General features: G+C 43.7%; 1 protein-coding gene across 2 annotated transcripts in view; it reads right to left on the bottom strand.

Moving 5' to 3' along the window:
• The window catches only part of LOC125430046 (hyaluronidase-4-like), a 53,613-nt gene that overhangs the window by 8,525 nt on the left and 17,253 nt on the right, over nt 1-27,835 (bottom strand). Inside the window, exon 1 of one of the 2 annotated variants that reach the window (XM_048491730.1) lies at nt 13,072-13,408. The exons of the other annotated variant lie outside the window; for it this stretch is intronic. Within the exon in view, the coding sequence (XP_048347687.1) occupies nt 13,072-13,091 (20 nt within the window). The 5' untranslated portion in view covers nt 13,092-13,408. Of the gene's footprint in view, nt 1-13,071; nt 13,409-27,835 lie in introns of those variants that run through there. 2 annotated transcript variants of the gene reach the window in all.

The raw sequence follows: 27,835 nt of genomic DNA, 5'->3' as shown, positions 1-27,835 counted from the left end.
CCACTCAATTTAACAAAAAAAAATTATCAACTCCATTTTAATTGTGCTGCTCCTCCTAACAAAACACGGGGAGGGGGGAATAGGCATTTTCACAACAATCTGTGATGTAAGTTAGCCTAGGAGAGTGTACCAGGCCCAAGATCACCCAGTGAATGTCACAGTAGAGTGGAGATTTGAAGGGTGGGGGGGAGAAAACCTCCAATGCCTTCAACCACTGCACCATGCTGGCTCTCACATCACTCTTTATTCCAGTCTCGCACTTCAGCTAACATAGTGCAAACTGGCTCCCCCTTCAAAGTGTGACTGCTCACAGGATAATCACAGGCTCACACAACACTTGCACAGGGCAGGGTTTATGGTAAGTCTTTGATCATTTCAGCTGACATCTTTTGCCTCCCAGCATCCTGGAGCCTCTGAACTGTAAGGTGCTCAACATACACACTGGCTGAAACCCACCCCCACCTCCTCCTGAGATTTACTTTTGCATTCCAGGTTTGAGGTCAGGAGCAGGCTGGGTAGGATTAAATAGGACTGGTGACAAATATATGACAATGAATCAGATTGCTTTTAAAAGGCTCCTCTTTTTTTTTTTTTTTTTGCATTAAGATCCTTTCTACAGGGGAAGCTGCCTGCTTCCTAATTGCCGCTGCTCCAGGAGGCTTTCTCCCAAGCTGATTTGCAGAACAATTCAATTTGCAGTACACATGAATGAGGGAGAGAGCGGGCTGGTGTTTGGAGACCATCTGGCTTTGGGGACATGAATCTGCTTGCAAAGCTATTTACAACAGGAAAAAGCTTGCCTAACTTTGCTGGGTCTAACTTTGCTGCGTCATTATGTTAATTAATTAAGGAGGCTTCTCTTTGTTTGCTAATGTGTGTGCTAATTAAGGGGGCTTCTCTTTGTTTAGGACCTGCAAGGCCCAGCCATCTATAGTACCAGAAGAGTGCAGGAAGCCAGGGTGCCCAGCTCCTACTTCTTCTATGGTTTCACATCCAATGCCCCCTCTCCCAGCTTAATTGGGGCCAGTTCCACTGGGAACTGAGCAGCCACATTAACCTCATTCTGCACAGGCCACCGAACAGACATCTGATGATTACAGCCTTCAGTCATGGCTGACCTGCATTAAACTTATGCTTCCCCGGAGGTAACAACGCTTTACTCAAATGCATTAGGCACCAATGGCCAGAGCTCTCAGGAAACACAGTTTAGCACGATGTACCAGAAACAGTCCCAATCATTTGATCTGAATTCTGTAAACCTTGATTAAAGTTGCTTTTATCGAGTCCCTGCTCCCAAACACAGATTCAAGGCATGTAATCCAGTGGCGTAGTGCCCATGGGGCAGCGCCCTGGCCGCCGCCGCAGTGGAGGCGTGGCTAGGCCGTGGAGGGGGTGGGTGCTGCTGCAGCAGGGGCGCAGGGCGCATGCGCACCCTGGGCAGTTTCCCCTCACTCCGCCTCTGATGTAATCCACTCACTCACACTTGCTAACACGCATATGCCCATTTGCCACCAGCAGCGTATGATGTAAAAAACCTGCTTGTGCAAGGTGCCCTATTGTAGATTCTAAAGCTACAGGGCCACAGAAGGACTTCTCAATAAGGCAAAGCTATCCATATATCAAACAGGTCACCCAGCTGATTGTGGAAACTCTCTTTAGGCCTCATAGCCACTGATGGACCTGTCTTCCATAAATATAATCCCCTTTTAATTCCATCAATGCTCATGGACATTGCTACAGCCACTAGCAGCGCACATTATTTAATTACCAGCTGAGGGAAAATGTAAGCAAGTTACTAACTTGAAAAATACTGAAATCAGCTTGTTGTCTCTCTGTCTTGGTATTTTCCTAAAAATTTAGGGGGTTCCATAAACACATCACAACAAAGGAAATGGCACATAACAGCTGCTGGGAAGCACTAGCCCCTTCCAAACAACAGTGGAATATACGGAATTTCTAAATAGCCAGGGGAATTAATTGATGCAAAGGTTGCTCTGTCAAATCTATCATTTTGCTCTGAGAGGCCTCAGCTGGTGCAATATCTTAGGTGGGAAGTATTGCCAATTACACAACCGTTAAACAGAATAAGGTCCCACACAGAAGAGTGCAATTTTTTTAATTATTAATTTTCATCCCATTCATTTGGATCTCTCTCATCCATGCACCTGCCTTATTTCTGTGCGCAATACTGTGTCTATCCAACAAATGAATGGTGATAGAATCCCCACATCCCCTGGCATCTTGGATGCTTTTACCAGTCCTTCCACAGCTTGGTGTTTTGGTGCAGCCTAGAGACCTGCAGCAAGCCTGCTGGAAAGTCACCTGTGAGGCTGGAAAGTCACCTGTGAGGCCAACACAGTTTGCCAGGATGGCCCCAGGGCTGTGAGCAGTACTCATGGTTTTCCCATTCATTTTCATTATCAAACAAATAGGCTTTTATTGGGGGTGGGGGTGGGTGGGGGCGGTAAGGGTAATTTGTATACAAATGCAAAGCATTCGTGCTGGATACTAGTAATAAACCTCCATTTTTCTCAGGTTCCATTTGCAGCTTTTGAGTTCCTATATAAATTCTGCACGCATACAAGGCATTTCTGCGGTCCCCTGGACTTGCAATGAAACCAACAGAAATTGCAGGCTCAATGGTAGCGTCATAGCCTGGCCAGGAACAGAATCATTCTCTCTGAGCTATAAAGGTAAGGTGACCATTAGTCCCGCTTTTCGCGGGACCCTCCCGCTTTTAAAGAACTTGTCCCGCGTCCCGCGGCGATTTTAAAAAGTCCCGATTTTTGCCAGTTGGAAGGGCATGTGAATGAGGGAGCCACGAGATTTTTTTTGCCTCGTTACGCCCCTCCTCCTCAGCAGCAGTGCGGTTGCGTGCCAGCCTGGCGCGTTAAAAGTTTCCCACCAAATCCACCAGCGCCGGGCGGGCGGGCGGGCGCCCACCCACTTCCCTGTGAAACTAACTGGCGCTGTGTGAAACGCGGGCCGGGGCGAAGAGGCGGCTTCACTGCAGCTGCGCGGTGGCTCGCAGGCAGGCAGGCAGCTGCGGGGGGAAGGAGGAACTCCGGGTGCGGGTGGAAGTCACCGGGTGGCGTGACCGCAACCAACCGGCAACCCTGCAAGCCCTGCTGCGGAATCTGACTGGCTGGCAAGCAAGGTAAACCGAGTTCGCTCTTCTGGTTGCCCCCATTCTTTCAGAGGGGAAAACAGCAAAAATGTGGGAACTGGGAAGGGCTAGGGTAACTTTCTTTTCTTCCAGTCTTGCAATGCGTGGAACTCTTCAAAACAACAACCCTACTCATTGGTTTGTTCGGGCAGGTGCAGGGGAGAGAGAGGAGGAACTCCGGGTGCGGCTGGTGGTCACCGGGCGGCTTGAATCACTTTTCTTCCAGCCTTGCAGATCTTGCAATGCGTGGAAATCTTGATCCCCCCCCAGCTCATTGGTTTGTTCCTCCCCCCCAATCGGAGGCCAATAGGCTTTTTAAACGAAGGTCTTGGGAGGGGGCCATTCCCTAGAGAGGGAGGAAGGAGCCGCAGGTTGCTGGCTTGGGGCATTGAGTGAAATTAGAATCCTTTTATTTTTTTCCCAGCCTGCATCAGCCAAGTAAGTCCTGCATGTTCACTTGGAGTGTAGGGTAGGTCAAAAAAGAACTTGCAAGAAATTATCTAGGTTGTTTTGGAAAAGGGAAATTTCTGTTGTGGCTGACAAATATGTTCTGGGGTGGGGAAGAGGAGGCAGACAGTCATGTTCTCATACACTGTTTCTTGGTGGGCCTCTGTAAAGGAGGGACTAGTTCTTGCAATGCATATTTGATATGTGTTTGAATGGATTCTTACATTGCAGCTTGTATGGATCATCACAAATACAACCTTGAGCATCATTTTTGGTGGGGAGGGAGTCACAGATTGAATTGGTTTGGACTGTTAGTGGATGACACAAACAAAAAAACTTCTCCTTGTTTTAAAAAAAACTGTCAAGTAAAAAGTTAGCGTGTCATTGATTTTTTTAAATTGATTTAAATTTTTTTATTAAATCAGATTTTAAAAAATGAAATGCTTTTTAATGGAAACATCTACCTATAGATAATTTGAATAGTTTTCTGTTCAAGAGACATTATAGTCTGATGGTTATTTATCATGAAATAAGGATTAGTTTTTAATTTATGTAGAATGAGACTGTATATTCATGCAATGCTTAAAAATTGTGTAGATGAATTCCATTAACCCATTCACAATGTTATGCTTCCTTCCAGAGATTTCTGTAACATTATTTTGGGCAGTTTTTCCATGCAGAAGATATTATTACAGACAGTTCTCAAACTGTGAATTTGTGTCTACAGAGATAACATGCCTCTTCTTCACTGGAAAAATATTATAAAATAAGCATTGAGTTGAGAAAAAGACCTTTAATCCCATTGTTCTGTTTGAAGAACAATTCTGATCCATACACTGCCTTTCTCTCCTGTAAAGTGGGCTCCACATGCATACAAACCCCTTTCCCTACCTCTCCCCATAACAGACATGTTGTACGGTCTGTGGGACTGCGAGAGACTGGCCCAAGGTCACCCAGCAGGAATGTAGGAGTGGAGAAACAAATTTGGTTCACCAGATAAGAGTCTGTTACTCATGGAGGAGTAAGAAATCTAACCTGCTTCTTAATCTGCTCTTAACCACTACACCATGCTGGTTTTGCAAATCTGTGTACACAGAATCTACCCCTCGCTCTCTTAGTAAACAGAATCTACCCCTTACCTCTTAAGTGTTAAGTTTCAAGAAGTTCATTTAATAGAAGACTGTTTGAGTGGAACAGATGTGCACAAGAAGCTAAGGTCTCTTCCTCAAGACACGCAAAATAATGCGTTTTCAAACCACTTTCACAACTGTTGCAGTGGATTTTGCTATTCAAGACAGCTTCAAAGAGCACTGAAAGCAGTTTGAAAGTGCATTATTCTGCATGTGCGTGAAATGAGCCTAAGTGTGAGGAGATGGGGAAGGCAGTAAAATGTCCATGAAACCTTTTGGACAGAATAAGGCAAAGGTTTTGGGATATTTATTTGTGTAGCCAGAGATTCGCCATATTATTCTATATCTCTGGAAGAGCAGAATCTGTAACCACACTCCATTTTGACCCCTAACTCATCAATCAAAAAAAAAATATTACAGTGTTGGTCAGGGAGTTGATGACAAAGCTCTGCTGTAAATGGGGAGGGGACTGCACTGCAGGGTTATGTGTAATGGCAGTGCATCCAAGAAATGGCAGAGTGTCAACAGTGACACCACCAGCACTACCATCTCCATTCCATTCCAAATCACAAAAAGGAACACAAGCCATGTGTCTAAGAAAGAATAGAAGAGGCCTATTAGAATGACACCTGAATGCCATCAAGTTTGGTCAAGAGTGTATTGATAGCTTCCCAAGATCTGGCAAAATCAGGCTATGCCATAGCATTCCACGGCCAGCCAGATCTACCCTTTAGAGATGTTAAAGTCCCACTTATCATGCATCACACTTCTTGATGCATGATCACACACTTGGAGCATATGTTAATTCTGCTCTGCCTTTCAATGCACCATGCAAGCAGTTTTCACCCACACTAAAATAAATCCATTTCTTTTGAGTTGCCATTGCAAACCAGCCTCTCTTTCTACAAGTTCATCTGAACAACACGGCTGAGATGAGTCATGTCAGGGGTCTGGAACACATTTAAGGGTCACACTATTAGTACAGAGACACACCTTTAAAAACTTTTTCCAAGTGCTGGGTCACTCTGTGTGGTTCTAAGATTCACAGTGCAATCCAAAACGGAGCTTATCTCCAGTCTGGAGCAGCAGTGGCATAGTGTTTATGAGCAGGTAATGCCTAATTTGGAGAACTGGTTTTGATTTCCTGCTCTGCCACTTGAGCTGTGGAGATTTCCTGCTCTGCCACTTGAGCTGTGGAGGCTTATCTGGGGAACTAGATTAGTCTGTGCACTCCAAGACATGCCAGCTGGATGACCTTGAGCTAGTTACAGTTCTTCTGAGCTCTCTCAGCCCCACCCATCTCACAAGGGGTTTGGTGTGAGGGGTGGAAGGAGATTGTAAACCCTTTGAGTCTCTTTACAGGAGAGAAAGGGGGGATATAAATCCAAACTCTTCTTCTTCTTTTTCTAACCCCACTGACTTCAATGGCTTTAGACTGGAGCACCTCTGTTTTGGATTGCACTGTTGGGGTGGTAATCTTCAGTAGGGTTCAGAGGAATTCTGTGTGATCTGTGGACTTCAGTGGAGTTCTCCAGTTCTGAAATGAGGATATCTGTTATGGTCTTGCATTTGACAAAGGCTGCACTAGGGTATGGAAATGTTCAAACTTCCAAGGGGAATTTTAGTGCCCAATAAGTTGTTTAATCTGTGATTCAACATATAGACCAAATTTTTAATCAAGAACCTCCCCCTCCCCCCCCCCCGTCAATGGTGTCCCACTTTACCAATGTTAAAATCTGGTCACCTTATATAAAGGAGAAACCTGCTTTTATTTGAACCTAACCTTCAGAAACACTAACTATACCTACAGGAAAGATTAAAATGCAACACTGAATACAGAGTTAAGAGCTCCTTCCCAAGAATAAATGGCAAAAGATTGTGGGGAAGGGGTGCTGTGGAGAAATGCTTACTGCTCAAAAGGCAGGCTTTAGCTACCCTTTCTATACTTTGATCACTAAGGATTTAATCAGTCCTTTTTCCTAACCATTCATCAATCCAAGAGGTCAAAGCAACACACCCAATCTCAAAAGTCATCCCAATTGGTGAGCAAATTTGTAGACGAAGGTTTAAAGGGATGTGCAAAAAAAAGAAGCAGTCAGAATTGGATTGAATTAATTGGTTGTTTTAAAAACTGAAACTATGTGATTTAATACCAACATTAAAGAAAACCAAATTAGGAAGCTAGTCTGATAGTTGTTTCCATTGGTTTCAAAGGAAAACCACTGGCTTCAATGCGTGTAACCAGGGATATCAGCCTCCATGCACCATCTGGGGATCCTTCCAGAACTCAGCTCCAGACTACATCAATTAGTTCCCCTGGAGGAAAACAGACAAGAAAGTGTTCCCATTTTACGTAGGCAATTAAAATTGGTACTTTCAGGAGCCTGAAGATGAAGAAGTCTTTATTTTACGGGCAATGACCAAATATCTTTCAGGAGCCTGACTTGAAGACTGAGTTCTTTCCTGGGATCCACAAGCAGAGAGCTCTTTTAGGCTCCTCCTGCACATGCAGAATAATGCACTTTCAAACTGCTTTCAGTGCTCTTTGAAGCTGTGCGGAACAGCAAAATCCACTTGCAAACAGTTGTGAAAGTGGTTTGAAAACACATTATTTTGCGTGTGCGGAAGGGGCCTCAGTTTCTCTTTACTTCCCTCCTGTAGGTTAGTTTTATATTGTGTGGCCTTAGTTTTCATTTGGTTTTAGATCATGTGTTAAATGTTTATTGTATTTATTGAACTGTTGGAAGCAGCCCTGAGCCCATGAGGGGAAGAGTGGCATATAAAACTGATATAACTAAATTAAACTAAATGAAATGAAATGAGTGGGCAGGGGAAGCCCACTCTTCTGTGTGTCACTACACTCCATTTCTTTCAGCATTTTCATCCCAGCTCAGCTCTGCTACCAGAGGTCAGCCAGGCTGGGGGGAAATTCGGACATAATCCTAGTATCATGCAGATAGGATTGAGTTAGCTCCTTTGACTCACAAACTCTGGTTTTGTTTAAAAATGGGGGCCCTCACCAGACATTTTCTTTGCATGTAAATAGGAGGGAATGAAAAAAACAACAACCCCAAATCAGTGGGTTCTAGATCAAATCAAGCTGGAACTGTCCCTAGAATCTAAAATGACTAAACTGAGGGTGTTGTACTTTGGTCACATAATGAGAAGACAAAAGTGAATGGAAAAGACAATAATGCTAGGAAAGGTTGAAGGCAGCAGGAAAAGAAGAAGACCCAACATGAGATGAATTGCGTCTACAAAGGAAGCAATGGCCCTCATTTTGCAAGGCTGTTAACAGTAGGATATTGGGGAGAACATTGATTCATAGGATAGCCATGAGCCAGAAGCAACTTGATGGCAACACACACCACACACCAGTTAGTTCTTTCTGCTCCTTGTGAGGATGTTTATGATTTACTTTGCTCATATTGCTTTACTTAATCAAAAATAGGTAATTTGCAGCACCTAAAAGGAAAACTTCTCTAGGGTGACCCGCTTGGACTTTGAGAGAATCTAAGCACCTTTCCAAAGCACACAAGCCTTCCCTTTTGGACTGGTGCTTGAATGCAGAGTTAAATTGGCAAAAGTTGAGAAATTTCAATGATAATATGACACATTTTTATTCTGTTTTCCTTTTTATATCCCCCCCTCCACACACACACACACACACAAACACACGTTTGGGATAATAAAGCCACGGAATATCTTTGAAGGCTCCAAACATTTCATCATTTCAAAACATCCCCCTATTTTAAAGAAAAATATCATATCTCTTGATAACAACATAATGTGTACAAGGCAGCATGAGATTCTCATTTTGCTTGCAAATAGGTTTTGGCTAATCCTAGCTAAGACTGCAGGATCAGGTAGCAATCAGGTCAACATTTTTAGAAGATATTATCATAACAGTTCAACATAAATTAAGGAGTACATCCTGACACACAATCTGCAAACTGTAGAAGTCATAGAACCAACCTAAACTTGACCAGAAGATCAGTAGCAGTAAAAAAAAACCCAACTTAAAGCAGGTATCAGGGATGGATGGGGGCAACTGGGGAATTCAGGTAATAGCCACCTATTTTCTGCCAAGACAGGTAACCCCTACAAAGAAGTGCTATTTGCCCCAAAGGGAGGAATGCATTCATACTTCTTCCTGGCCTTCTCCCACACTGGGACCAATCATGGTCACTGAATAGCAAGTTTCTGTGATGATTACAGGATTAGAACCTTCCAGAGAGCTCCTCTCACTCTCAACCAGAGCCTCCAGGCAGCTTTTCCTGCCTAAAAGAGGACATGGCTGGGAGGGAGGAGGAGCATTCACCTCAGGGATAAAGGCTCAAAAGCTGAAGATCTTCAGAGGCCTTCCTGAGATTTCTGTTTTCACATGAGGGTAGATCACGTAGATTATAACACACTGCTGTGAAACCATATTCTGTAATGGAGTTTGTGAAGTCAAAGCACTGTGCAATCCTTACAAACGGACACCTGATGGGGCTTATTAGAACAGCCCTGACAACATACCAGGTGGATTTTAAATTACAGCAAAGATAGATACTCACAATATTTCTACTAGCAATAATAGCCAGTAACCATCTCTAATTTACATATTTTTCTCCATGTTTTTACCAGGTATTTATAAAATTTAAGACAAAGAAGTATCAGGAGCAATACCTTTTGTTTTTATTTTTGGCAGCCTTATTTAATGGGGTAAAAGTACTCCACACAGTACTGAACACAGCACCCCAGTGATTCCGGCCGTGAAAGCCTTCAACAATACAGTCTTATTTAATATTAATAAAAATTATATACATGTATTGTCAACATGAATTATATATACATGAATTATACACATTATGTGTGTCTATTTCTTAATATTCAGATAAAGCTTTGTAATAAAATGTTCACATAACGATTAAAACATGCATGTAATCTTTGTCCATGTCTTGTGGCTTTTAGGTTAAGCATGTCTGGCTTCCCCTGATATGTACTTTCCAACGCTATCAGTAAACACGCCAAAAAACTCCATTCATAAGCATGTGTGAGGAAAATATGTATTTTTACCACCTTGATTATGAGCTGTAAGAAAGTGCAGGATGATGTCCAATGCCACTGTTCCACATCTCTGTGTGCTGATTTGGAGGTCTGAATGAAATCTATACACATAGAAGTATGAATTCATAGGAGGTAGTGCCATGTGCAAACATCCATGTATACAGTTGGCAGTACATGGATTCTCCTCAGACCTTCCAATCAATGACAGGGAGCAGGACCCATCTCAACACCCCTCCATACATTGAAATAATGACAAAAAAGAACTCATTTTTGCTGGCTGTGTAATGAAATTCGCCACAGGTCATTTGTAGCTGAAAGACAGTCTGGTTATCCCCTTTTTTACTGGATGGCTTTGTATTGCTTCTCATAACACCAGCTAAGTCCATCAAACTCTGCAAGAGACTACCTTGAATTGATTACACAAAATCAAAGCACTCCTGACATATGATCATCCAGCCTCTGTTTAAAAACCTCCAAAGAAAGAGACCACTCTCCGAGGTAGTGCATTCCACTGCCGAACAGCCCTGACAGTCAGAAAGTTTTTTTCCTGATGTTTAGGTGGAATCTCTTTTCCTGCACCTTGAATCCATTACTCCGTGTCCTAGTCTCTGAGGCAGCAGAAAACAAGCTTGCTCCCTCTTCGACATGACATCCCTTCAAATATTTAAACATAGCTAATCATGTCCCCCCTTAACCTTCTCTTCTCCAGACTAAACATACCCGGCTCCCTAAGTCTCTCTTCGTAGGGCATGGATTCCAGACCTTTTACCATTTTGGTTACCCTCCTCTGGACATGTTCCAGCTTGTCAAAAGAAATTTAAACTGCGGTGCCCAGTACTGAACATAGTATTCTAGGTGAGGTCTGACAAATTCAGAGAGAGAGAGAGAGAACAATGTAAGGAAGATGTGCACCTCTGTGTGTGGATGTATGCCTTTATTATAAACATCAACTTAATTTGCAATCCAAACCTAAACAGAATTATACCTGTCTAAATCCATTAATGTCAATATGGCAACTTTATTTAAGATTGTACTGTTAGCAAGACAAAATTTAGTGTTTATTAAAACACACATCATCTTTGGACATCCTGTGCCAAGTCCATATTTTTGTACCTGGAAATCTCTCAAGTCCTATTTTCATTTCATATGAAATTAGTTATTCTCTGGCACTTCGGCCTCAGAGATCCACCTTGAATTTATAGGAGCACACAGAATAGCTTGCATTGCTACAATAGCATCCCATGTCAGACAAGCAAAGTAAAAGCTAAACTGCCTATCAGTTATAATTCCCATTAACTGTAAAATGATTTTCCTGTTGAAAGTGCATATTATTGTGTTATATTAGCAAGATCTGTGGGAGACAAAATTATGTTAAGCTAGTAGACTGTTACCCAGGCCTGGCCTGCCCCATCTGTGCTCATTTTTGCGCAACACAAAAGCTTTGAGAGATGCAGTGTTGAGGAATGCTGCTCTCTGATAATAGTACTTGATCACTTACTGTGCCCTGGATTGATATGCAATTAAAAGGCGAACCCAGAGGTTGTTTGTCAAGGTGGCCACTGCATCCCAGGAGAAAGTGGTGGGGCAGTTTAAGTAATGATGGATTCAAAGCGTACTTCTTCAAATGATAAACAGGAAATTTAGGGTACATTTTTAAAGACAACAGTAGATTCTATGCTTTGGGCAGCACTGATTCTTCCAGCAACTGATTCTTCTAGCAACTGATACTGTGACTATTGCAAATAACAAACACTGCTTCACAAATGGTCCCTATTTCCACGGAACTGTTAACCTGCCAGACGTTTCCTTAAAAAAAAAAATTCATATTGCATTAATTGCTGCAGATCCAGCAGTACTTTACTAGCAGTACTTTACTAGAGGTGCACATATTCTAAGCAAGCAATCCAAAGGAGATGCACTCAAAATCCTACTCAGGTCAATTCAATGGGACAGAAGGGTTACACAGAAGGGTCCTTGGGAATCCATTGTTAGGGCTGAATATTGTGACAGAGAGATGGGGCACGGGAGGCTGACAACTCTGCAAAGACAGCTACAGAATGAGCCTTGTACTAGGGCTCAGGATAGCATGGGGAAGAGAAGACATGGAAATTTATGACCAGAGATTCAACTAGCAATTCATCCAGAGTGAAGTACTTTAGTATCACACATGAAGTCTCAGATGTCAGCCTGAAGGATCCTTCTACCCCATTCTGCGCATTTATGTTACACAAGCCATAAAAGTTAACATGATAACTGATAAAACCTGTGAACAGGTCTAGGCTCATTTTACTGCCCTCCCCATTGCATCACGTCATTTATTCTTCGCCCCATTGCCAACATCCCCTGTATTTGCTAGGACTCAACAAGACACGCTCAGCAATGACTATTTTACAGCATACATTTGATGTGGGGAACAGGGAAACAAGGACTATAGAGTGGCATATTCTCAGAAGATGAATTAATTTTTGGCACCTTATTTTGTCAAATTCAAGTTTCACTCTGAAGTACAACACACAAGATGAAGGGTTAGAATACAGGAATTAAACATCAGAATACCTAAATTCATCCAGAACAAGGCTTCAGACGGCAGATGGCAGACAGTTTAAAAGGAATATCTGCTTTAAATCTTCCATATTTAAGAAGTCTTACTAACAAAAAAAAAGGCACAGAACAGCATCTCTCTGACACACACACACACACATATATATATATGTTTATGCATGCATAAATATGCTCACATCGTGAATTACTCATGGTGGGGATGAGCATAAACGAGAGGGGGAGTTAACCCCTGCATTCCCAGAGGGAGGGCTGTCACCGAACAATCTAAAGGCTGAACAGCCTATCTTTATGCATTGCCAAGCGGCACTTCAAGCCTCAGGAAGAAGGAAAGTGAGAGAGAGAGAGAAAGATCTTGGAACTTGAACTTGCATCGGTCAGAAGCTGGAGACGAAAGAGCCAGGAGGGCAAAGATTTCTTCGCCTCCCCATCCTGGGGGGGGGGGGGGGGATATCAGTCTGTCTCTATCTGCAATCTGCCTCCGAATCCTTCTCTCCTTCTACCCGCAGTTCCTTCAGCCAGCAGGAGCCGGGGAGGGGGCACACCCCCCCCCCACCCCTGGCACGTTATTAAAAGCCTTAAGAGCCGACGGCAAACTTGACCGCTCCAGCGTCTCCATCCACCTCCTGGCTCCAACAGGTGAATCCACCCTCTCCGCCAGCGGAGAGCAACTGCTCCGGGAGCCAGCGAGAGAGCGGGGCGCCAAGGAACACCTACCTGCCGAGTGGGGCAGCCATGGGACCGAACCTCCGCCACCGGGTCCCCCCAGCAGCAGCAGCAGCAGCAGCAGCAGCAGCAGCCTGCCCCCTTCCACGCTCCCGCTGTCCTCAGCTGCAGACTCAACCCGGGACTCTCCGGCCACCTGTCAAGCCCGCTCCCGCCGCGGCGCCCCCAGGTGCCTCCCGCCTGCGCCCCTTCGCGGGGCATGGGCAGTGTCTGGTCCGAGAAGGTCTCGCGGAGGCCAAGAGAGCCGACGGGGAGGGGAACTACCTGTGGCTGTGCCCCCCCTCCGCCCGTGGAGTGGTACAGCCCACGTCTGTGTGCCTGAACAGCTGTGTGTCTGAGCACCCCCTCCAGGCTCACCTCGTGCCGGAGCCTGGGGCGGGTGGCTGCCTGGGCTGCGCTCGTTCAGTCCCACTCGGCCACGCTCCACTGGTTCGGAGGCTGCGGGCAGAGCAAAGGGAGGCCTCTGCCTCGCCCGCCCTCTCTCCCCCGCACAAAACAGGTATGCTGCTGGCATTTGGCTTTTGTCGTCTTTACTCCTGTGCATTCTGCAAAACAAAAAAAAGGGGGGGGGAGGGAAAGGCAGCCGTGGTGTGCAGAGTGACCCTCTGGGCTTCCATCGTCTCTGGTTGCAGTCGCTCCAAGATTACAAGCCGCCCACCCGCCCACCTTCCATTTCCCAGTGCAAAACCATCAGAGAGTGGGGACGAGTCCTTCTGTTTGGGGGTGTGAACAAGATATGCTGCTAAACCAAATGCACTGTTCATACATTAGAAAGGAAAAGCTTACACTTCTCCTCTGGTCACGCCTGCACAAACTCTTCTCAAGAGCCTCTCCGCACCCTTTCATGATGTGACAAGCAGGACCCTGGAGCCAGGATGCACCCCAACGGATGCACATTCACAAAAGCCCTATGCACGGATAGTTGTGTGTGCAGGAATATTCAGAAATCCTTCTTCAGCTGTATAGGTTTAGACGTTATGATCATTTTCCATACATGGAATGTGATCATAGTATCTAAATTCTAAACAAGGACCTTGTACATGCATGTTGTTGTATATGCATGTTGGAAAAAATACATGAGTCCTACTAGATTGCCGCTGAAATCCCACCCTGCATGTCTGCAAGAGCAGGGGAAGCTGCCCTGCTATTTGTCACACAATCCTTATACTGAGTCAGCCCATTGGCCTATCAAAATCAGTATATTTTCTGCTGTGACGGGCAGCAATTTTTCAGGGTCTCATTGAAGGTCCTTCACGCACCTGCTACCTGCTCCTTCTAACTGGAGATGACAGGGATTGACCCTGGTTGCCTCCTCACTCAAAGCAAATGGCTTCTCTCGAGAGCATCTTTGTTATCCTTGAAATAGTCTATGAAATGGGCTCTAGTGTGACCCAAAATGAGTGATATTCTGAAAGTGGAACTTCTTTGGGTTATTTCACACATTCCCTAGCAACAAATCCTCATTTGCCACCAAGTGTACATTTGTCAAGGAAGCAAAACCAACCTCAGTCTAATGGAAGTCTAAGTTATAAACACATTTATCTTATTAACACCTCACACTCACAATATCGGAGTAGTTGCAAAACAAGCATCCCTCACGCTGGGAATGATTAAACTATAAAGCTAAGCCATTCAGAAATAGCAGGCAGTTGAGGAGAAGGGAAAGATAACCCTCAAAAATATGAGGCGACTGCAACTGGTAAGCATGTGTCTCTTCATTTACAGTTATTAGGGCTAACTGCCACTAGGGTTGCCAATCCCCAGTTGGGACCTGGAGTTCGCCTAGATCTTCAGACAACAGATCAGTTCCTCTGGAGAAAATGGTGGCTTCAGAGGGTAGACTCTATGGCAGTGGTGGCGAACCTTTGGCACTTCAGATGTTATGGACTACAATTCCCATCAGCCCCTGCCAGCATGGCCAAGGTTCGCCACCATGGCTCTATGGCATCACATCATTGCCAAACCCCCTCCTTCAAACTCTGCTTTCCCCAAGGGTTGGCAACCCAATTTGGAACCAAAATGTAAAACCATCACCAGGATTGCAAATACTTTGTAGGCAAGATCCAAAACTTTACTCTAAGGTAACTTGAAGTGCAGTGAAAAGCCACAGATATGAAGGATGTGCAACTTTGCTGTTCATTCTGCTAGTTGGGAAGAATGAAGAGCTCCACAGGACGCTCCAGCTCATCCCCATGGAATCCGGTTTCAGAGACTTCATCAGATACCGTTCCCATGCATTAAGTGTATATTCATAAACAAAAGGGCTGCAGTAGGATGGAATGTGCAATTGCCTGGGAGTTTCACAGGGTGAGAGGGAAAGCAAACGATAATGAAAGGTTGTAGGCCCCAAATTAAAAACATGCTGGACAGACAATACAAGCCACAACGTGTGATGACAGATTTCTGCCGAAGCAGCAGGAAAATAGATCACACAGACTTTCTACTACTATTTTAAAATTGCCTAACATACTTGCATTCCTCTAAGGATGAATATTTATAGTTGAAGTTACATGAGGCTTTGGGAGATTCATGCATCTGCAACCTGATCTGCTCCAGTCATGTAAAAAGCAGGGTGAGTGTCCCATTGAAAACATGCAGTTATGCTCTTCAGGTGACACAAAGCAGCTTACAACATTGTTCCTTCTTTTCTGTTTTCTCCTCACAACAGTCCTGTGAAGTGGGTGAAGCTGAGAAAGAATGACTGGCTTAAGGTCACCTGGTGAGCTCCAATGGCAGAGTGATGCTCTGGTTGTGAATGTGGGAAGGGATGCTAAATCTTTCTTGTTACTTATGGTTTAACATTTTATCCTATCCTCCACTCTATCACCTTCTGTTGAGTTCTGCTATCCAAAGTGAGCTCTGCTTGGTTTAAAGCACTAGGGCAGTGATGGCGAAACTTTTCGAGGCCGAGTGCCCAAACTGTAACCCAAAACCCACTTATTTATCGCAAAGTGCCAACATGGCAATTTAACCTGAATACTGAGGTTTTCATTTAGAAAAATGGTTGGCTCCGAGGCGTGTGTTACTCAGGAGTAAGCTTGGTGGTAGTTGGTGGCTTTGCTTTGAAGCAACCATGCAACTCTTTGAACGGGTGAATCACGACCCTAGGAGGGTTTACTCAGAAGCAAGCCCCATTGCCAGCAACCGAGCTTACTCCCAGGTAAAGGATCCCACTTTGCCTCGCATGAAAACCAGTGGGGGTTAACAGCGCTTAACAGGGTTACCTACACTACTTCCCCTAAACTAGCTCTTAGGTTAGGCTGACCAGCCGTCCCGCTTTTGGCGGGACCGGCCCGCCTTTGGACAATTTGTCCCGCGTCGCCGTGGGTTCAACAACAAATTGTCCCGACAGGGGAGGCTGCACTGCACTTGGGGTAAGGCAGTGCAGCATTCTCCCAGCGCCTAGTCGGAGCTGCGATAGCTTGTTGCCCGCTGGCCGCCTGTCACAGGGCTGCAAACGGCAAGCCTCAGAACCCCGCAGGCAGGTGCTGCTGGCGGCCTTGGGGTGCAAGGCAGTGCAGCAGCCTCCCAGGCTTCAGCCGCTGGAGCGCGATCGCTTAGTTTGCCGCTTGTCGCCTGTCACAGGGCGGCAAACGGCAAGCCCCAAAAGCCCATGCGCTGTTGCGGCCGTGCGCGCGCGCGCACGCCGCCACTGCCTTTCTGTCCCGGATTACAAAGGTGACCATCTGGTCACCTTATCTTAGGTTAAATGCTAATAATCAAGCCCAGTGGCCCAGGCCAGTCTAGTTGTGTGTGTGTGGGGGGGCGATTCCCCCCCCACATGACGAAGTCTGTGCACGCGTACCCACAGAGAGGGCTCTGAGTGCCACCTCTGGCACCCGTGCCATAGGTTCACAACCACTGCACTAGGGGAAAGGAGAACGGTGACAGGGTTCCACATTCTGCTTCCAATTGCACTTTTTGCTAAATAAGTGGGACATGGGGAGAGGAGGATCATGAACCTTGGCAGAGCAGACTTTGCCCAAATAAAATAGCCAGCAGCCCTTTTAATTTTACGTGGGAATTTAAGTTTACCTGTATACTTATTCAAATTTTGCCTTTATTTAAAAGAAAGTCCAAGAACAATTCCAAAAGAGAGACTTATGGGAAGTGTGCAATGGTTTGTTCTGAAAAAAATGAGGCAAAACTGAAATTGAAGGTAATAAAAATGCTGTTGTGGGTACTGCCTAAGGTTTGTATGAATAGCAAAATCTGGCACAGGCGCGCCAAGAGACACACAACCAGATTGTTCTGAGGGAAGGATAATAGGAAGTAGTGCTCCAGTCAAAGGACTAGAAAGGTTTCCAAACAGTAAAGCACAAGGAACATTAACAGGGAAGGGAAGTCAGGGTTTATCTGGCTAACTAGTTGGAAAGTAAACTCTAAGTCTCTGGCTGTTTTTATGCACATGGGACATCTACAGTGCAATCCTATGACTGTTTACTCATGAATTAGTTCCAGGTAAGTGTTCTTAGGAATTGTCTATTTATTTATTTATTTAGCTTTTTCTCCCCTGTGAGGACTAAAAGTGTTTTACATTATTCTCCTATCTTCCATTTTATCCTGACAACAATCAATCACCCTTTGAGAGGGATTCTACTGAAAGAGTGGGTGACTGGTTCATGTCGGTGTGGGGGTTCATGGCAGTGTGGGAATTTGACCCTGGATCTCCTAGATTTTAGTCTCTGTCCAGTACACCATCCTGGCTCTTTATGTGGACAGGGCTACTATAACTTTAACAATTGCTATAACTTTAACAGTTGCATAGAAAGAAGAAATTTGAGAGAAGCAATTTTTCCTTACTTCTGGTGAACTGTAGAAGGCATATCAAACCCTGACTAACATGAAATCTGGCAACCGTAGTGTACACTTTTCGTTCAGTCTCAGTTATAAATGCAGGTGGCTTTTCTGCCATAGATACTGGCAAATGATCGACTGACATCTGGAGGCTAGTAAGTATGTTTGCCAGCCACAACGTTTTTGCCAGACAGCTTCCTTTGACTCTCAGCTGTTCTGAATTGTGTTAAAGTGTTGGAGATAATTTGACTCTGTTGGGACTGCACTTATTCCAGAGAATTGCATCCAAGAGCAGATCTTGATTGTGTTGCGTTAAAGGAAAATCCCCATGAGCTGCTGGGATATGCAATTTCCTGAAGTCTATACAGCCCAGTCCCACCTGCTGTGTGTGGTTCATTTCACAATCCAGTGACACTGAAACAGTAGCTATTTGCTTTTCCCTTTGGGTCCTTGATCGCTCTCATCCTCAGGAAGCTAAACAGACTCCAGACGTTTTCTGTGGGAGAAGACTGGAGCAGGGATGCAGCATTGGAAGTTACTGAAATTGAGGGCTAATCTCCAAAGGGCTGGTCTTATGTGGATTTTCCACAAATGAAATGACAAGCACACAGTTCTAGGTACTTCTCTTAATAGTCAGCAAACCTGCACTTGCTAAATATACAATACACTAAACCTCATATATATCATCTACCAGATATGGTAATGTTGAGCATTTCATGTAGTACTTAACCACTTCAGAGCAGTGAAGCAAAATGAAACATAAATCCAACTCCTCCTTAGTTTAATGAAAAGCATACACTTTTGTAAGTCAGATGTTCACTTCATCAGATACACAGCAGTTATTTATACTTTAAGTTGCAAGCAACAGACGATAGAAGTGGTGGGAAACAAAAACCAGTCAGACAATTCAATCTATTCAGAGTCAATAAGGACAACTTCTGAGTTTTGAAGTGGGCACCATAGAATTAACATAAAATCAGATCTAATCAAGGAAGGAGCAGGACCAACGTGAAAGCATCAGCAAATGTTATTGTCGTAGTCGGGCAAGACTATCATAATCACCCCTGTGTTGCAGGGAGGGGGGCTGATGCTAGTGCCCAGACAAATGACTGCAGTGAAATTTGAACCAGGGTCTTCAGAGTGCACACTTTCAGCAGCTGTGCTAAGAGTATGGAGAGAGGTTACAGAGCTGGTAATTAGTTCTACTCATGGCCTTCGAGAACTGGCATTTATCTGGAAGACAACCCTAAGATGTCTGAATTAGGATAGCTTTGTGTGTTTTCCATGTATCTATGATGCTTATTTTCTTTATTAAAGCATTTGTATCCCACCTTTCCTCTTGGTTCAAGGTAGCTTACAATCACAGTGAAAACATTCCCAGCTAAAATCAATGACAACAAGCCTCAAGATATCAAGACCCAAGTCCCTCTCCACCTTGAAAGAAGCCTGCTATTCAAATGCCCTCAAAAACCCTGGCAAACAGGCAGGCCTTGAAGCTCTGCCTGAAGATCTCCAAGGAGGAATTCCATTCTCTCCTCTTCAGCGATCCCATTCCACAAAACTGGAGCCACAATTAAAAAAAGGTCTGGCCTCTAGTTGGTGTCAGATGGGCCACCTTAAGTGGTGGGATAGCCAACAGATGCACTGCCCAAACTGGAACTTTTGAGGGAACAACTAGCAAATGCACTCAATAAAATTTAAACTAAAAGCAACATTGATTGACTTTGGTCAGGTGCATTTATTATGTCTTGATAATTTAATCAGAAAAAAACCAGTTTTTGATTAATTTGGCAGAGGCACATGCTGCTCAATTGGAACAGACAACCCCTACAAATTTGCCATTGCCATGTACAGACTAGAGAGCAGCTGATGCTTGATAAATGTCTTTTCTGACTTACAAATTACAGTCCCAAGAAGGTGGCATATACAGTATTACCATGATGTCCACCCACAGGCCTGAAAGATCAACTATTATTACTTCTCATGCAGGTTCCCTTTAGTCTGAAGAAATGGCTGAAAAACTGGTTTGGAGAGCAGTCTTTTTAAAAAAAAAATCAACTCACAAAGCCAGGCCTAGACTAACAATGCATAAAAAATGAACCTTAACTAGAAATTCACAATCAACTATCAACTGTCTAATTAAACAGGGAAACAAATGTACAATCAATTCAAGGTAGTCTCTTTCAGAGTTTGAGGAACTTTGCTGGTGTTCTGAGAAGCAACACAAAGCCACCCAGTAAAAGGGGGATAACCAGACTGTCTTTCAGCTACAAATGACCTGTAGTGAATTTCGTCACACAATCAGCAAATATGAGTTCTTTTTTGTCATTATTTCAATGTATGGAGGGGTGTTGAGATGAAGAGGGGGTCCTGCTCCCTGTCATTGATTGGAAGGTCTGAGGAGAATCCATGTACTGCCAACTGTATACATGGCTCTTCGCACATGGCACTACCTCCTATGAATTCATACTTCTATGTGTATAGATTTCATTCAGACCTCCAAATCAGCACACAGAGATGTGGAACAGTGGCATTGCACATCATCCTGCACTTTCTTACAGCTCAGAATCAAGGTGGTAAAAATACACGTTTTCCTCACACATGCTTATGAATGGAGTTTTTTGGCCTATTTACTAATTGCATTAGAAAGTATATATCAGGGGAAGCCAAATGTGCTTAACCTAAGAGCCACAAGACATGGACAAAGATTACATGCATGTTTTTATCGTTATGTGAACATTTTGTTACAAAGCTTTATCTGAATATTAAGAAATAGACCTACATGATGTATATACCATAATTCATGTTTATAATTTTATTAATATTAAATAAGACTGCCAAAAACAAAAGGTATTGCTCATGATACTTCTTTGTCTTAAACTATAAATATCTGGTCAAAACATGGAGAAAATATGTAAATTAGAGATAGTTACTGGCTATTATTGCTAGTAGAAATATTGTGAATTTCTATCTTTGCTTTATGTCATTTAAAATCCAGCTGATACGTTGTCAGGGTTGTTCTAATAAGCCCCATCAGGTGTCCATTTGTAAGGATTGCACAGTGCTTTGACTTTGACTTCACAAACTCCATTTCAGAATATAGTGATTCACAGCAGTGTGTTGTTATCTACATGATCTACCTACATGTGAAAACAGAAATTTCAGGAAGACCTCTGAAGATCTTCAGCTTTTGAGCCTTTATCCTGAGCTAGGATGAACACCCAAGGATGTGATCGAGACAGCCATCTCCAGGGCACTCCCCACTCTTCATCACCACCAGAGAGGAAATCAGGTAGACCATGAGGGAAGACAAAAAAGAGGAATAAGAGGAAGTAATTCTGATTACATTTAGGAGGTTGAAAATTGAATGTGGGATTCAAAACAACAGCAGCATGCACTCCCTCCTCCAATTTTAGATATTGCAAGGATTCTTCAGCCATTTCCAAGTGTGGAGAAAGAACCAAAACAGGCTTGAGGAGGGAAGTGGCAACAGCTGAGAGAGAAACAGTGACTGTGGCTGCACCTGTTAGCCCATTCTCAAGAACATTGCTCAGAGGTTCCTTATGCTTCACTCAGAGGATCTATTTAACACTATATCCCTCTCTCTGTCGCTGAGAGTTGACTAAGGGGAATCACCTCCTCCACCCTTCCAGACTGGGGTGGCAATGACAGGTAAGGTCAAGAAGAACCAATTCTGAACCACCACCCACCTGGTCCTTCAGCCCAGACAGCTTCCCATTCCTGCTGTCCCTTTGATCACTTTGGAAGCGTTTGCTGGGAAGGCAAAGTACAAACAGTCAGTTTCCTGTGCTGCCTGGTCCAGAGCTGTCACCGTGGCTTCTTGGTTGGAAGTCCCTCCTTCCTACTTTTCCCTTCTCCCTTTTTTTGCCTCCTTTCCTACTCTAGAGCCCCCTGCACTCAAGAAACTGAGGCACGTTCCTGGAAGAGACTCATGTGCAGGTGTGCAAGGAACAGACAGGCCCCTTGTCTATCAAGCTGTTCAAGGTACCCCTCCAGTCTTGACCAGAAAGAAATACATATTTAATAAGAAAAGAAAGAAGGAAAATAAAAAGAAAACAGGCACACACTTAGGAGTAAGCTGGGAGAGGGGAGACCCGGGAGCCATACATTACGTGGCAAATAGCATCATGTGGCTCCACAGTTTGGCCAGGTGGTAGTTAAAGTTCCTCTAGATTAATTAAAACATAAGCGTATAAGCATACAATTTTGCATGTATGCTGGCACTCAGAAGAATGTCTATTGTAAGATTAGGAAAAGCCTTCTGCCCCAATAGAAAAGCAAGGAATGTAAATTAGGGCATTGGTGCTAGGACTGCTAATAAACAGTGCAATGCAGGCAGGTTATAAAGTATACACAGCAATAACCCTCAAGCTGAGAAATCAACAGATAAAATTGTTTATAAGGCTTTGCAATGGTTTGGTATGGAGGAAGGACCTTAAGAAGTGCATTGTGTGTGCTAGACCAGGTATCTTTGGGGAACAATTGTATAAGGAAGGAATTACTGCAAACTGCCTGCACTCTGGTGGCTAATATCTCTTAAAGGGGACCCTGGGGAGCTCAAAGAAGAGTAATTTCCTCCAACCCACAGGCATCTCAACTACCTTTGTGCGCCTGACAATTCCCTTTGTGATACAGAATACTGGCTAATAGATGTCTGGAAACCCAGCTGCCTGGGGAATCAGTTTCACATAATAGCAGGAGAGGTTATAAAAGGGTTTGGATTTTGCCAGGACTGGGGGGCTCTCCCTGCTGGCATTCTTAAGGTGCATACAGAGGAGTTGTCAAAAGAGTAAGACAGGAAGGGTGAGCTGAGAATGGTTGACTCACGGATGCATAGTATCTTTAGGTGGCCCCATCAGGGGGAAAAAATTGCTGTAACCATCAATTTATATACTCAGGCTTTTGCCTCTCAGCTATATTGTTGAGAGAAAATTGGGCAATAATGCAGAGGTTTGGAAACGAGATGCTAATCTGGTTTTAAGGAGGCTGGTTTGGGATGGCAGAATGAGGCTGTCAGCAGATCAGGATCCAACAAACTGACAGTCTGATCATACTCAAAGTTAGGCACACATCAGCCCACATTTATCTCTGTATTTGATGCAAGACTGCCAGCACCATGTTGGAAAATATCTGGAGATTTCAGGGTAGAGTCTATGGAGGACAGGTTTGGAGAGCAGAGGGACCTCAGCAGGTACGATGCAATAGAGTCTGCCCTTCAAAGCAACCATTTGCTTCAGGGAAACTGATCTTTGTAGTCTGGTGCTCAGTGGCTATTTAAGGAGCTCTCCAGCCCCCTCCTGGAGGTTGGCACCCCAAATATGATTGGGCTGTTCGTTTACTACTAGACATGGTGAGTTAAGGGGACCTTCCTAAAACATACAGGTAGCAAATAGAGGTACTGCTGGGAGGCACAGCATTGGGAGAAGCCTCAGCTTTTATTCACTGTTATTGGGCTTTCTGGGAAAATAATTGGCTGCTGTGTGAAACAGGATTCTAGATGGAATACTGGTCTGATCCAGCCGGGCTATTCTTAGGTAAAGGGACTGAGATCAAAGCATTCACACATCATGTTGAAGATAAACTGCCAACACAATTTAGCTGCAGAGGTATAAAAGAGTCATTGTGTGCTGTGTGTGTATGTTGGGGAGCGAGGTGTGAGTTATTTGCGGCCAGTGTTGTTCAGTGGTTAGAGCACTGGATTAGCATCTGAAAGACCCAGGTCCCCATCTCACCATGGAAGCTTGCTGGGTGATCATGGGCCAGTCACTCTCAGCCTAACTCACCTCATAGGGCTGTTGTGGAGATGCAATTGACAATTGAAGAACAATTTAAGCAGCTTAGGGAGAAAAGCAGAGTATAAAAATATCAAAATAAAATCAGTCATGGAAGCTAGTTTTTCCTGAACTCTTGACTTAGTATGCATAAGAGACAATTCTGGCAAATGCAGCTGTCAGACAAGGGTTAGAAAAGGTGCCCTTTGTCTTCCACATAGCTCTGACAAGAAAAGGAGTATTCTCCTCCTGTGTATCTGGTCACCCTTGGTCTTTGTGGTTTTCCTCCTTTCTCAATCTTTCTCTCTTCCCTTGAAAAACAAACAATAAAAATAGTAGTGGTGCTGCTGCTAGGGGCATGACCCAAATTTGCAAGTCCCAGCCAGACAACAGTACCCTAGGGCAAGTTAACCATGTAGAAAGCCTACAAATAGTTTCCATTTTAGACTCTTTGGCCTTATCTTCACTGTGAGTCTCTTCTCTGGGAATTCATGGAATTTCTGGTCTGACAGAACCCACCAATTGCATATCTGCAGTCATGCAATTTGGATCAGTTTCACAAGTGAGGGATGGGGTGGAAAAAACTTCCCTCAGGCCAAACTGCATGCTACAGCGGTGAGACACAGATCCTTCCCTTGGCTACGTAGAAATGGAATGGGCTCCATGTGTAAGAGCAAAACTTGTGTGAGGAGCACACACCCTACCTCTTGCTTTTATTATCATCATTGTTTGTATAGCATTATACAAGTTTCAAAGCATGATGATTCCTGCTCTTATGGGGATTATATTTTAAAATAAACAATGGAGAAAATAATATTAACAAGAAAAATCAAGAAGCAGAAATAAGACACAGAATTAAAACTGAATTAATAACCAATAAAACATAGGGACAAGGAGAAGAAGAATCAGAAAAGTCCTAAAAACTTGGTGAAATGGGTAGATATTCACCTGGTGCCAGACAAACAACAAATCGGCATGGGATCAGTGGTGGGATTCAAATATTTTAACAACAGGTTCCGATGGTGGTGGGATTCAAATAATGACTGTTAAAAAGTATTAAAACATATTTTAATATCACATTTTTATTTTAAGTATTAAAAATATTAATACTTAATAAAATATTGTAAGTATTAAAAAAGTGAAAAAGAAAATTTTAACAACAGGTTCTTCAGAACCTTCGGAACCCTCTGAATCCCACCTCTGGGGATCCTGCAAAGGTAGGACAGTCCAAAACTGGGATGCCATAAATTAAAAGACCCTGTTCTTTGAGACCGACCGTCTTACCCCTGAGAAATTAAGGAGACAGGCAGCCCTCTGATGATGATGCTCCCAGAGTACTCTGTCAAATGGAAACTGATATTACTTTATAGATTGTCAACTCCAAGTTGGGAAATATCTGGAGATTTAGGGTGGAAGGGTGAGACTTAAATGGAGTATAATGCAATAGAGTCCACCTTCCAAATCAGCCATTTTCTCCAGGTGAGCTGATCTCTGTTACCTGGAGGTCAGTTATAATTCAAGGAGACCTCCAACCACCGCCTCGAGGTTGGCAGCTCTAGTCCTGCTCCTTGCCAGATTTGTGCGCTCCAATGTTTAAACAGCCCTTACTTTACCAGTAAAAAGAATGCATGGGAGAAGGTCTGTCCAACAATGGCTACAGTCCACCTAGCTCTTGAGTATGAGAGTTGGCATGGTGCAGTGGTTAAGAGCAGTTGATTCTAATCTGGGGACCAGGTTTGATTCCCCATTTCTCCACATGAGTAGAAGACTCTATTTGGTGAGTTGGATTTGTTTCCCCACTCTTCCGCATTAAGCTTACTGGATGACCTTGGGCTATATTCTCAGAACTCTCTCAGCCCCACCTATCTCACAAGATGGTCCATTCTGCACAGCACAAAAAAAGACAACTGTGGGATGCCTTATAAAGAGGGGGGACTGCTTCTTTTCACTCTGCACACCCAAAATAAGACATTCAGGGAATGTCTTAAAAAGAGGCAGATAGCTACAAAGCTTCTGATTGTGACTGGGAGGGCAGGTCTACGCAGTACTTCTCAATGGGAGGTAAAACAGTCCTCTGAGCAGCTAAGATTCTCTTATGCATTACTGCATAGCTACAAAGATAGCTCCTCGATTTTTTAAAAAATAGGAAAAACTATATATTGCCAGAATCAGCAGTATGAGCTGAATATAACTATGTGAGTCCAGGATCGGAGTCTGCAGAGGAAACGTCCTGGGGCAACCTTGAGCAAATGGAGGCAGGAATAATATCTTCAGCAGCATACAAAATGTTGGGGCAAGCTGAGGGTGAAGCTAACCAGAGCACAAAATGGTCAGGCAGGAAAAATAAGATGCCTCCTGAACTCTGCATTCTGCACAACCAGGCAGGATACGTCTTGCAGGCACCTTAAGAAAAAAAGGTGCACTTTGAAGCATTTTCATAAAAGATGCCATGAACTTAAATAAGGGTGTGTCTTGGGAGAAAGGGTGTGTGGAATTCCATCTCAAGATGCCTTTTTTAAGGTCCTCGGGATGTCTTATTTGTGCTGTGGGAAATACATAGGTGTCTGTAGTGAGAAGAAAAGGAGTTTTAAGCCACTTTGAGATTCCTTACAGTTGAGAAAAACAGGATATAAATCCAAACACTATCTTCTTCTTAGTCCATTGCTTTAAATATCTATATTCTGCTTCTCTGCAAAACTATCCCTAACGAAGCCTTGTTCATAAAATTTTCTCTATTCCTGGCTCACTGCTGAGGTAAGCAAAGATGTGACCTAGAAGAGGAGTTTGCTCCATGCTCATAAGCTTCTTAAATAGCAAAAGTAATCCCTACACCCAGTGGTGGGATTCAGCAGGTTCACACCGCTTTGGCAGAACCGGTTGTTAAAATGGTGCTTGTATGTGACCAGTTGTTAAATTATTTGAATCCCACCACCAAAACCGGTTGTTAAATTATTTGAATCCCGCCACTGCCTACACCCCAATACTTTCTCACACACCCTGCTTTATATGTGAATAGTGTGGACATGTGAATGATGGCTGGGATCATATCCAGCTCTCTAATTAGCAATTAATTTTTATCCTAAGTTGTTTAAAACAAAATGTTCTATATAAACACATCTACATGCGCAGAAAGAGCAAGCTTTGCATCTGAGTCAAGGTTTTTTTTTTTAAAGTCAAATTCTAGCCTTCTAATGTATCACTGAGGAATTAAAATAATAGGAAGTTTTATTATATGCAACAACAATCCATTTCAGGGGAGTGGGGGTTGGTTGGTTGCAAAGGCAGCCATCCACAGGAGACCCTGCTAATGAGCCTCATTCTCTGAACTGTTTTGACATCTCTAATTGCACTGCAAGGCACTTGCGACATACATAGGAGTAAACAAACCATTGAAGGCAGTGGAATATCTGCTCAACACTACTTTTTAAAGAATCAAAGAAGGAAAACCCCCTGAAGCAGATGCAAGAGCAGCAGATTTGAGCTGCGTTTCTGGCCAAATTGGTCTGGAATCATTCCCTTGCATACAGATCCACTTGTATGGTCAAGCCAGGAGCACTGTCAGGCTCCATTTCATTTTGACCTGGATACAGCTGCTGCTAATTCTCCAAATTACATTTTAAAGGTAAAGGCTAATCAGCGTCATCTTCAGTGTCAGGCTCTCCTAACTATGCCTAAAAGGTAAAAGTAGTTCCCTCTGCAAGCACCAGGTCATTACTGACCCATGGGGTGATGTCACATCATGATGTTTATTAGGCAGACTATTATTTTATGCCTTCCCCAGTTATCTACACTTTACCCCCAGCAAGCTGGGTATTTACATATGCCTATTTACAAGAACATACCTTCATGAGAATTGTCTATATTCAGTTCATTACAGCCCACAGGCCACTCAGAAGCACAGATAAAAATACTAATACAAAAATTTAACTACATAAAACATCTCTATATATCTCTTATCTTAAGGTATCCACAGCTAAAAGGTTAGAATCTGAGTGAATTATGCAGTGGACATTATCTCAGCTTGTATTTTCATTGCTGAACACAGAAACTTTGCCACAGAAAAAGTCGTTCATTGGTCAACTCCTGTCAATAAGATTTTGAGAGTTTTGTGCTCAGAGAACATTTTCTTATCAGCCAAAAGAGATTCCAGTAAATCCAAGGGAGCC

Source organism: Sphaerodactylus townsendi, linkage group LG03 (genome assembly GCF_021028975.2).
Source record: "Sphaerodactylus townsendi isolate TG3544 linkage group LG03, MPM_Stown_v2.3, whole genome shotgun sequence".
NCBI classification, from domain to species: domain Eukaryota; kingdom Metazoa; phylum Chordata; class Lepidosauria; order Squamata; family Sphaerodactylidae; genus Sphaerodactylus; species Sphaerodactylus townsendi.
The sequence above is the reverse complement of the archived record's forward strand: the minus strand, read 5'-3'. Positions and strand labels throughout refer to the sequence as shown.